At 38.2% G+C, this 11853-nt stretch overlaps 2 protein-coding genes across 2 annotated transcripts in view; both read left to right on the top strand.

The window, feature by feature from the left end:
• The first annotated feature begins 32 nt into the window (after window positions 1–32).
• On the top strand, window positions 33–3651 carry LOC112159822. The gene is made up of 4 exons (XM_024294129.2): window positions 33–335; window positions 434–530; window positions 1105–1243; window positions 1575–3651. Exons 1-4 carry the CDS (start codon window positions 134–136, stop codon window positions 2757–2759), a joined length of 1623 nt encoding a protein of 540 aa, XP_024149897.1. The 5' UTR covers window positions 33–133; the 3' UTR covers window positions 2760–3651.
• Window positions 3652–4346: 695 nt separating this feature from the next.
• The window catches only part of LOC112159828 (protein-serine O-palmitoleoyltransferase porcupine), a 13232-nt gene continuing 5725 nt past the window's right edge, over window positions 4347–11853 (top strand). The window contains exons 1-13 of the mRNA XM_024294136.2: window positions 4347–5400; window positions 7294–7464; window positions 7542–7734; window positions 7815–7858; window positions 7934–8115; window positions 8194–8324; window positions 8404–8424; window positions 9933–9947; window positions 10046–10171; window positions 10249–10349; window positions 10424–10500; window positions 10591–10654; window positions 10861–10946. Of these exons, the coding sequence (XP_024149904.1) occupies window positions 7326–7464; window positions 7542–7734; window positions 7815–7858; window positions 7934–8115; window positions 8194–8324; window positions 8404–8424; window positions 9933–9947; window positions 10046–10171; window positions 10249–10349; window positions 10424–10500; window positions 10591–10654; window positions 10861–10946 (1179 nt within the window). The 5' untranslated portion in view covers window positions 4347–5400; window positions 7294–7325. The remainder of the gene's footprint in view (window positions 5401–7293; window positions 7465–7541; window positions 7735–7814; window positions 7859–7933; window positions 8116–8193; window positions 8325–8403; window positions 8425–9932; window positions 9948–10045; window positions 10172–10248; window positions 10350–10423; window positions 10501–10590; window positions 10655–10860; window positions 10947–11853) is intronic.

Here is an 11853-nt window from a genome sequence, read left to right as displayed (position 1 = left end):
ATATCCGCATGACGTCATCAACAGGGTTGCGCGCGCATACCAACAACGGAAGTAAACTTTCTTCCACGACTTTTTTTCATCTTGCGCTAACCCCTAACTCTATGTGCGAGCTGTGGTAAAGTAAAGCAAGAAAATGGCGCATAATTGCTGCGTAAATGGTTGCAAAAATCGATACTCGCCGGCCAGTCAGATCAAGTTTTACAGGATTCCCTCCGGAAATCGAGTGTTTCAAGCCGAAAGACGGCAGTTATGGTTAGATGCTATCCAAAAATCGAACGGCAACACCAACAACATAAACCAACACAGTCGGATCTGTGGCGATCATTTTATCTCCGGTTGGCTTAACACGATTTTTTTTTCATGCAAAATTGGTTATTTTTTTCGGTAAGTTCAAACTAAACGTTTATTTTGAAACTTTTGTTTGTGTTTGCAGGAGAGGCGTCCCCTGACCCCGACATGCCCGACTATGTTCCCTCAGTGTTTACAAGCCCAAAGCAGAGGCCGAACCCGAAGAGGAAAAGAGTGGAATGGTAAGACACGTGCGTGCCTCACCTTAGGTTATGCAGACGAGGATGTCTCTGAAATTATACTTTACAATGTCTAACTTTATCTGTGTTCCTTATATCAATCAAACATTTGTGTATTTAAAAACAGTTCTAGTTAATGAACTCCAGTAGTTAAGATTTCTACTTTTTAAAACCATGTCCTTGTGGATTTTTAAGGTATTTAAAGGTTATTATCTATGTAAGAACATGCTAACATGAAAGGTCTTTATTGTTTGTTTGTTCACTTATTTAAAATACCAACTAGACCAGGGGTCTGCAAGCTGCAGATCCAGAGCCACAGTTGAGGCTCTTTTATCTCCATGGTGGCTCCATGGCCAAACATTATATATGAAGACTTTCAATATTTGCTGTAACCACAAAAATATGATTTTCTGGGGATTTTATTTCCAGATATTTGTGTCTGTTTTGTTTTTAATAGCCTGGGCTATTATAGTCATTTTATTATTGTAAACATTGAGATTTAAATGTATTTTTTGTGTTTGTGTTGTTTATCGCATCATGATTTCAGTTTTTTCTTTTCTTTTTTTGATCTTTTAAGGATTTATCGCTTCAAAAAAAGGCGTCGCCGTGCAGCCAATGCAGGGACGGAGAATAAAAGTTTGTCTGGACAAAACTCCTCTGAAAAATGTAAATCATCTGCTTCAGTGCCACATGAAAATGGTTTTTCAGAAAAAGAGGTAACTCTCACCAATTTCTCTTCTTTTCTTTAGACTTCTTTCATCCTTTGAAAAAGTCCCTCTCCGATAATTTTTTGTATCAATTTTCTTTTCATGATGATTATCCTGTTTTTAGCTAAAATAAAAAAAATAAAAAATCTGTGCCATTTTTGTGGACATAGTTTCTGCAGAGCGGCAGGAGTTCATTAGAAATGCACACAAGGCTTTCACCAGGCTTTGGTGAATGGAATCGAATTCATTCTGAAAATTATTAGCGACACCCAGCCCTAGAATTTACTCAATACCTAAACTTTGTGTTTAACATTTTATATTTTATATTTTTGTCTTCTAGAAAGTGGAATTGCAGACTGAAGAATCTTCAACAAAAACTATTTGTCTACGAAGTTCATCAAAACCAAACCCTGTGTCATCATCACTAACGGAATCGACAGGCATCCCAGAACCACAGCAGATGAGTCCGGTGGTCGTCCTGAAGTCTGTACTTTTACCAGCAGGTGGTTTTCGTTGTGATCTTTGCCATCAGACCTTAAAGGATATATCAGAATTCATAAACCACTACCAACTCCACCACGTACAGCCGCCCACTGTCACAGATGAGCCACCTGAGATGGCTGAAGCCACAGGAAACGGGGAGGAACCTGCGACAGCTGACGCCATGGAAACCAGTGAGACGAAAGATAGGGAGGCACCTGCGGTGGAGCCCCCGTTCATTCCCAAAGATGAGCCGTCGTTTCCGTGTAACATGTGCGACCGCTCGTTCACCACGAGTCAGAACCTGAAGCGTCACAAACTGCTGCACGTCAAAGATGGAAGAAAGTGCCTCAAATGTGGCGCTCTATTCTGCCGACGCCACAGACACCTTCTCTTCCAGCCCCGGGTCGAGCCTATGAAGGAGCCTAAGGAGGACTCTGTTTCTGAAGAGGAGAAGAAGGAGGAGGAGGTGGAAGAAGAGAAGGAGAAGTTGGTGGTGGTGAAAAAGGAGGAACCTTTAGAGCCCAGCCCGACTACTGAAAACAACCGACCAATTAAGGTGGAGCCAATTGAAGCTGCAGAAACAATCAACAAGCCTCAGATCGCACCGTTACCTCAGCTTCAACGCCATATTCCTGTCATCTGTGTTTTGCCTTTACCCCGAATTACACAAATCGTGCCAAAGCCCCTCCCCCTGTCTCTGCCCTTAAACATCAAAACACCTGTGACATCACCAAACCCCCCCGCCATCCCGCCTGCTCCGACAGGCTCGAATAACTCCAAGTTGCCGACACTTGACCCCAATAGTCCCCCTGAAGTGCACCCACAACTGCCCCCCTCCCTGGAGCTCTTCTCGCCTCAGCGCCTCACCTCCTCGCTGCTCGAAGTCAAAAGAAACTATGATTATATTCTGAGCAAGCCGAAAAAGCTGCCGGATCTTGTGGGGAAGAAGCCTGTAGAGCCGTTCCATTTTTTACCGAGTCAGAAGCAGGTCTCTCAAGTCAAAAGAGAAAAAGTTGCTTATGACATCGAGATCATGTTGTAAAGATTAGTTAAAGTTTGTGGCATTCCTGTGATATTACTGTAATGTAACACAATCAGAAGGAGGTGAAACAACTGTTGTGTTATTACCCGTCTTTTGTTTGCTTTTTGAGTGTTTTATACTGTTTCTATCAGTTTTATATTTTTTTCCCGTATTTTGTGTATCCTTTAAATGCACACTCCTTTTGTTCAGTGTTTTGATACAATAGGAAACGTGTTTATATCAGTTCAGCAAGTATTGTTTTATTTACACCATTAGTTTGTTGCAGCTTAGTTAATATAGATCATCTAGATTGTTTTTTTTTGTCTATTTGCTGTTCAAAGATCTACCTCAGTTACCTTGACACAAAAGTATCTACCTTAAGCTGCATTCTAACACTTGCAGTTTTTCCCCTTTTTCACCAAACCTGCCACTAATATGCATTTTTTTATTTTTTTTATTTAAAGTGACAAAACACTGGCATGTTTGAGTGACGGATTTCAGACTCATAGATGTTGTATACTCCCTAACAACCTTAAAAACTAAACTTTAAATCTGGATTAGCCAACAGAGGCCTTTAGTTTAGTCTGTGCTGCTGTGAATGTTGAGAGTTACATCAAACTGAGTTGGTCAAATCTGTGCCTGTTTTTTGTTTATTTACTATATTCGTATTCACTAAAGAAAATCCTTTAAAGTGGGCGTTTTAAGATGTTGAATGATAAACTTAACGCTGTCATCATTTCATCATGTCCACTCTCTTAACATGAGTGTTGGGAGTAACTTTAACTCTAATAAAAATGCTGGAAATTAGGAAGTTTTTTTGGGGGACTACAGTAGGAGGTGAAATAAAGTGATATAAAATGAGATTAATTTGTTGATGATGTATTTTCAAATAAACAATGTTTCTTATACTGTATTTCCCTTGGTTTTTTTGTTTTTTTTAATGACACTTCTGTTTTTCTAACCAGAGATCTACACACGTCCCTATCAGAGCTGGCAGAATGGTTAGTTTGACCTCATAAGTCCTGTTTTTGTTCTCCAGAATGTCCAGTATTACATCATAATTGACTTTTTCCAGACCTGATATCTGATTGAACTGCTTAAGCTAATTATTGTGCATCACTTTGATTTTTAGCACGAGAGATCTGCAAAAAATCTGCTGACATGAGTTACTGCAAAGTTGTGAAATAAAATGAGCAAAAATAAACAATTCACCCAATTAAATGTAAAAAAAATTCTTTCAAACTCATTACAGAAATAATGAAATTCATTGATTAGAAAATAAAAAACAAAAACACGCTTATATCATGTTTGATTCAATAATTATTACCTAAAGTCACATAGAGTTTGATTGATTTCTTGAAAAGAAGAGGGAAGAAGCACATTCATATAATCCCACGCCCACCTAGCAACATCATTTTACAGTTTTGCAAAGTTTTTGTAATCTGGTTCTGATCAGATCAATTGCAAGTTTTCTTTTCAAGCAGCAAAGTTAAGTTGAAAATAAATGCTTGCTGGAGTATTACCATAAAATAATTTTAATTTTAAACTTTCGGCTATTTAAAAAAATAATTTTAGGCATTTTTGCACCACGTAGACCCAGAAAACTATTAAAATAAAGTTGTATTAATGTTAAATATTTTTTTTTTGCAATATCAAGCTAAAAGAGACATAGGATTACTGAAAGGAAAAAAAAAAGTTTTTTATTTTTCCAAACTTTTGTTAATTTTTTTGAATGCGAGACTGAGTTGTTTGGTCCTTTTGTCTTAACAGTCTCCATTTATTTTACTGTCTATGCTCTTATATATCACACTTTGAGACCGGTGATGTGCAGATATGTAGAACCTGAACAGGTGATGTAAGGTGAGAAATACATTAGTGCAGTTTTGTTTTCCTGGCATAAATATTTTTTTTCTATAAGTAATTACATTTATAAACATATATGATATATAAATGATCAACAATGTGTGCAGGTGATGTGAGGAAAAAAAAAACATAAAATGAGGCTTTTATCTCCATTACGGCTGCAAAGTGATCAAAAACCAACTAAATCAAATTAACCCAGATTGATAAAAGGATCCCGGACGAGCCCCCAAATTATGTCATGCCACTTTTATGTATAGGTGACCTAGAGGAGCATGATATAAACAATTGAGTCTCTTACTCTTTTGTGTTGTTTTGTTATAAATATTTTTTTTATTTTTATAGGTAACTACATTTAAGTATACAAATATATTGTATATAAAATAATCAGATTACATATAAAATATTTTTTTAAAGTGGGGGTTTCCTCTGACATCTTGCTGCACAAACATTTTTTAAATCCAGGTGCACGCTGTACATGTTCTATTGGTCCAAATAAGCCAGTAGTTGCAGAAAAACAACTGATTGGAGTGGAGGACCTTCACACAAGCTCCATTCTGAGCTCTGATTGGCTGACATCACCGTGTCGAGTGTTCTGATTGGTCGAGGCGTCCTCGCGTGCCAGCATTGATGTTCAGCCACTGGTCCTGATGCTGTGACAATGGGAGTCCTCCAGATCTTCCTCCTCTGCACCGACAGTGTTTAAGCGGCCAAACAGACTCGCGGGGCTAAAGTTGAAGGTTCAGACGGGAGGCCGGACAGGAACCCGAGAGGAGGCGGCTTCTGCTAATGCTCTGAACGGGTAAGTTTAACCCCGGAAACGGTGCAGGGGTCGTCTCCAGTGAAGCCAGGGGTCGCTGGGTAACAAGCTCCCCCAACATATCGAAAGCAAGACGGCTAATGAAGCAGCGACCGCCGCTAACCGTCCGGCGGACATTTGGGATGTTTCATTTCCGGGGCTCGCGCCTGTCAAAGACACACAGCGGTGTTAAAGCTGCGCCTGTGAGTCAACTCCTGCTGCTGGACGACTGCAATGCGGAGACAAGCATATATTAGAGTTCAGTCACACGCATAAAGATGCATCCAGACCTCGTTTTTGACTGACCAGCAGGTTTCTTACGTACAGACTCATTTTGATCAGATTGGATCCAGTTGGAGACTAAATAAAAGCATCTTTCTGAGTCCAAACTAACATTTAGAGTAATTCAAAATGTGGCCTTTTCTCCACACTTTGAAGGGATGTCCCAATTCTGTTTAGATGAAGGGTTTCTGTACTTATTTATTATTCGCTTACAATCAATTTCTGCAGACCCTTTGCAAGCTTTCAAATAACAGATTATAATTCAACTGTTTAATTGATTTGAAGCAGTTATTTTAGGGCCGGGAATCGATTAAAAAAAATAACTAATTAATTGCATACCTGGAAAATCGTGATTAATTGTGATTTTTTTTGCATTCTTTGGCACTTATCTGCAAATAATCACAATATGAAATCACACACAACTGTACATTTAGAACATTTATTCTTAATTAGTGCTGTCAGTCGATTAAAAAAATAATCAAACTTTTGTGTTGTGGTTAATCACGATTAATCATAATGTTTTACTAGGTAAATTTTATATGACAGTATGCAGATTTTGAGCAAAAGGAGGCCAGAGAGGAATTTCTCCCTCATTTTTATTATCCGAAATGTTTAAATTTATCAAGTGTTAACCCAGAAATGTAATTTGTGTACAAAACACATTGACATATAAGTTAAGCAGAACTCTACAGACTTTTATGTCTGCAGTATTACTCCAAGAGAGTCGACAACACACGGACTATAGATCAAATAGTCCGCTTTTTCTGAAAAAGTGTTATAAACAAACAAAAAATATATTACAAGATCAAAGTGCTAAAAACCAATTGAATATTTTGACAAAAAATGGGGTTCCAGCTCATGAAACCCACAAACACATTTTCAGAAAAACTGGATTGCCCAAATTCTGCGGGTCATTCATGTTTTAAACTGAGTTTTACAAACTAATCATCTACTAAACTCAAAACACCTGCACAGGTTTATCAGATGTCATTAAATTGGTTCAGTTTGGTTCAATATAGGAAATTATTGGATCCTGTTTTCTGATGAAAGTAAAGAGTGTTTTTTATTTGAGAACAGAAGCCGCTGGTGGTCTCCAGGGCCTGGACCCTTCCTATACTATCAAAGTACTGAATCTGGACATATAATTTTGAAAATACTTTATTTTGACTGATTTGATGCGATCATAATCTCTATCTTTATCTAATTGTTTGAACTCCTGTTTTTATGGGTTTCATGAGCGGGAACCCCAATTTATGTAAAAAATAAACAAAGACTTGAAATCAATTAAACTGAATTGTTGTTTTCTATGGAAATTTAATATTTTTCAATGGAACTACTGAAATTAATTCACTTTTCTATAATAAGTATGTAATATAAACATGGCTTTTTTTCTAAATTAATATTTTATTTGCTCTTTTTCCCCACTACCTCCTTTTTAATGTTAAGATCTGATTTGGGATTCACTTTTGGTTGGATTTGTTTGCCGCTTTGCATGCTGGGAAAGTGAATGTAGTAACAAATCCGTAGGCTTACAGCATCTGTTTGTTTACCGCAGCACACACTTGTCTCACGCTTTATTGATTTATGCAAATAACACAGACTCTGTCTCTGTAGAAAGAGCGGCTCTGGCTTCCTCCAACGGTCCGATGATGGGAGTGTTCAGCCGGCAGAAGTTTTTCCAGGAGCTCACTCACGGCTGCCTGCTGCCGACAGCTCAGCAGGGCCTGGAGCAAGTGTGGCAGCTGCTGGTTATCTGCCTGCTCTGTCGGCTGCTCTGGATGTTTGGTACGAGTGCAGTTGCTGTTGTCGTGTTTGTGTTGTTTGGACAGGAACCGAGCACTGCTCCTTTTTTTCCTCGTCAGGTCTTCCTGCTTTTGTGAAGCATCTGGGCACGGTGGCTGGAGGTTTCTACACCCTTTACCTGTTCTTTGAGCTGCACATGATCTGGGTGGTGCTGCTCAGCCTTCTCTGCTACCTCTTTCTCTTTCTGTGTCGTCACTCCACCATCCGAGGGACCTTCCTCTCCATCACCGTGCTCATTTACCTTCTGCTGGGGTAAGACGGTCCTCTTTTAGGTACCAGGTCGTGTTTTTATGTGCAGTTAAATGGAACCACTTTTCATCCGATTTGATCAGAGAACTTCACATGATGGATACTACCAACTGGCACAAGATGAGAGGTAAAAGATATTCCCATCTGCTGATGTCAAATGTTTCTATCTTGACTTCCTGTCACTAAGTTTTGATTCCCTCAGGATCACAGATGGTGGTGGCCATGAAGGCCATCTCTCTGGCGTTTGATTTGGACCGAGGCGTGGTGACCAGCGTCCCCTCACCCATCGAGTTCATGGGCTACATTTACTTTGTGGGCACCGTCATCTTCGGGCCCTGGATCAGCTTCAGCAGCTACAAAGAAGCTCTAGAAGGACGTAAGCTGGTAAATGTATTTCAGTATCTCACGGGAAAGTAGACGTGGACTCTACATCGAGATGTAAGCTTTGTGCTTTTCCTGCAGAGCTTTCAGTGGCTTCTAAAAGTGTCAGTTAGTTGGATCAAGAGCCAAATCTGCCTGGTTATTTCCAACTGTGTGGCGCCCTACCTGTTCCCCTATTTCATACCTGTCTATGGAGACAAGCTGTTAAGAAGGTGAGAAAACTGGTCAACTTCTGTGACTCTGTGGATTGTCTGCAAAAAATAGATTTAATTTTAGTGTTTCTTTTCACAGCAAGAAGAGGAGGAAGGTCAGGTGAGTGACGTCACTTCTGTCATCATTATCGACATTTATTTATGTGATTTTCTCGGGTCTGCATGCTTCTACGGTGGCCCAGAAGTGCAAATCCCATTAACAAATCACTCGAGGCTAAAACATATTAAAGATCACAATGACAACTAAAAAAGGCTAAACAAATAATAGAAAAATAACATTGCATTTCAGAAATCAAACAAAATTCCAGGAACTAAAATGTGAAAAAACATTTTAGACAGAAAAAGTAATTTCCAGAATTCCAAATGAAATGTTCAAAAAATGAAACAAAATAAGAAATAAAAAAAGATGCACTCCAAAAAGAGTTGGCCTAAAAATAAGAAAAGACATCTAATCTTTAGAGGAAAAATATTTGAAAGGGGGAAGTCATTTTTACTTAACAATAAATCCTATAATAAAATATTAAAATCTAGAAACAAGGAGGTCCAGGCAAGCATTGAAAAGAGGAAAAATAAACTAAAAAATGCTTCCAAACTAAATATATTGACTGCTAGTCCAATTTGTCAACATTTATTGAACTTTTAAATCAAAATTCTAAAATGGAACCAAAATTTACAGATCTATTTGAGTTTTTAAGGCCCAAATCAGGGTTTTCTATTGTCAAGAATACGAATTAAATGGTTTTCCACTCAGTTTAAGAATAATTCTTTTTTTTTTTTTAGATCCTAGTTCCAAATAACCCCAAAAATTTAAACTGGTCAGATTTTGAGAAAAACTTGGAAAGGTGTAGATCAACAAAAAGTTCAAACAACTTAAAATGTGGTAAAACGTCTTAAATGTCTAAAAACAAGGTTTTAGATTTTTGTAAACTACTTAATACAAGTATCCAGTCGTGTAGGTCATTTGGAACATCACTAATTGGAGGATGGTGTTTGAGTTTTCAAGAAGAGGGAAGCAGAAAGAGGCTGAACTGGAGTTAAGAGTTGATTAAACAATCACCAACATTTTGCAGTTACTGTGGCCAGAAGCTTAAAGAAATATCTTCTGTTGGAGTTTTTCCCATGACAAATAACACCGGTTAAAAGGGTGATCAGTCATCTTTTCTTATTTCATTGTACTTTAAAGCATTTCTTTTTATTTCAGATTTCTTTTGTTTTCCGCAACATTTCCTTTTTTATTTTTTGGAATTGTGACTCGTTTTTTAGGAATTACATTTTGCTTTAATGTCATATTTTTTTATTATTAATGTTGCCTTTTTATACGTTTTTTGCATTGAGTGATTTGTTGATGCTATTTGGACTTCAGGGGCCACCGTATCCTTCACATTACCATATACCTGCAAAGCTTCACCTGCATGTGTGTGCTCATGCCCCCCCAGCCCCTCTCTGTGCAGCTACATGTGTACCAGGACACCTTCCCCACCCTCTCATTTAACCATTTCCTCACCTTGAGAAACTTGGTGAGACATAATCCGCAGAACTTCAAAATAAGACGTTTGTTCCAATGTAAAGTATCAGTAACAATTTTTTTCCTATTTTCTTGCCTCTCAGAGGGACGCTGGCAAAGTGAGTCCTTTCCTCCTGTGAAATAAGGACTTTAGTTTTCAGTTAAATGACTTTTTAATGCAGACCGGCCTCCTTCACTCCTGGTGTCCTCCTATTAGGTGGCTGCTGGCGTATGAGAACACAATGTCTTTCCACTTCAGCAATTATTTTGTCGGCTACTTGAGCGAGACTACGACGACGCTGGCAGGGGCGGGCTTCTCTGAGGAGAAAGAGAACCTCAAATGGTCAGAGCTGCAGCTTACTCAAGCAAAATGTAGTATTTATTCATGTTTTCAACATTAGAACATCTTTTATTTTGTAGGGACATGAGTGTCTCCAAGCCGCTCAGCATAGAGTTTCCCCGCTCCACGGTGGAGGTCGTGACATCATGGAATCTGCCCATGTCTCGCTTTCTGCACACCTGTAGGTTGTTTAACCCTTTCATTTAAAATAAATGAGTTTGTCATTAAAACATCCCCAACATTGTTGTGTTACAGATGTTTTTAAAAGTGCGCTCAGATTTGGGACCTTCTCTGCAGTCATGTTGACATATGCAGCCTGCGCCCTTCTGCATGTGAGCCATCTTTTAAACTTCTTCAGAATCAATTCCTGTTTTTTTTTTTTTTTTTAGTCACAGGGTGACTTTAACTCTTCTGAATTTCAGGGTTTAAGTTTCCATCTCGGGGCAGTGCTGATATCTCTGGGCTTCATTACATACATTGAACACGGTAGGAGATATTCTAATGTTTTTTTAATTTATTTTCTTATTAACAGAACCTTCCATTTGCAGAAAGTGCTGAGCTCAGCAGTGAGAACCAACTGACCCCTTTACTTCACAGAGCTTTCTGCACACTGCAGCCTATCATTTAGCTTTTATGCTCAGAAAGCAGCTAGTTTCATTCTCATGCTTTGGTCATTTTTTTTTATGTTTCAGCATTGCGGAAGAGGCTTGCAGTCATCTTTAATGCATGTGTGCTGTCAAAGAAATGTTATCCAAGCTGCAAACACAAGAACAAAAAGGTAATTTGTTCCAAGCGATACGAAAAAGACCTTATTACAAACACATAAGGCTTTTTTTTTTTAGCAAATGTTACGCAGCTTTGAAGAAACAAGAAGTCACTATCTTGAATTAGACAGAATAATTGTATTTTTTTTAATTTTATTTTATTTGGTGAGCTTGAATGTTCAATTTGTAGGTAGTGATGACCACCTCCAGACTTCTGTATTGAAGCCTGTTTAAAAACAAAAGTAGTTGACTGCAACTATAGAGGCGACTTTAATTCAAACGTCAATGCAAAAAAACAACAATAATGCAGACTGATGGCCTAAAAGTCCCACTCCAACTATATATTTTTTCTAGAGCTGTCAGGCGATTAAAACTTTTAATCGCAATAATCGCATTGTCCATAGTTAACTCGCGATTAATCGCTAATTTATATGTGGCCTTTTTTTTTTAGGAAAAAAATGTGTGCTTCGTGGAATTTATTAGTTCTACATTAATTATGAAAACAAGAATGGCAAAATCAATAGTTTTCATCAGAACTACTTTATTTGGTAACATTGTATTGAGATAAACTTCCTTAACAATAAAAGGCTGTAACATAAAATCCCTAACAAAAGCCCAAGTGCAAGTGAAGGGCATTCTAAATTCAAAACTTCAAACAACGTTCAGTAAAATAAAATAAAAAACATCAAAAATAAAATTTCCATAACACTTTCATGTTCATTTTTTGTCAGGACCAAATCTTTTCCTCCTCTGCTGAACTACGGTAATAAATGAAATAGAGGTTTATCATTTCCAATTAACTTTTGTTTTTTAAAACATTAAATACTGAGAAAAGCGGGATACTGGTGAGTCTTTAAACTTCCGGTTGAGTGGACGCTGGCGTGACGTGTCGCCGCTGCTCTCCCGATCTTCGCACGATGC

The sequence above is a fragment of the Oryzias melastigma genome, linkage group LG7 (assembly GCF_002922805.2).
Source record: "Oryzias melastigma strain HK-1 linkage group LG7, ASM292280v2, whole genome shotgun sequence".
NCBI lineage: Eukaryota > Metazoa > Chordata > Actinopteri > Beloniformes > Adrianichthyidae > Oryzias > Oryzias melastigma.
Note: the sequence above shows the minus strand (reverse complement) of the source record. Positions and strands in the feature narration are given on the sequence as shown.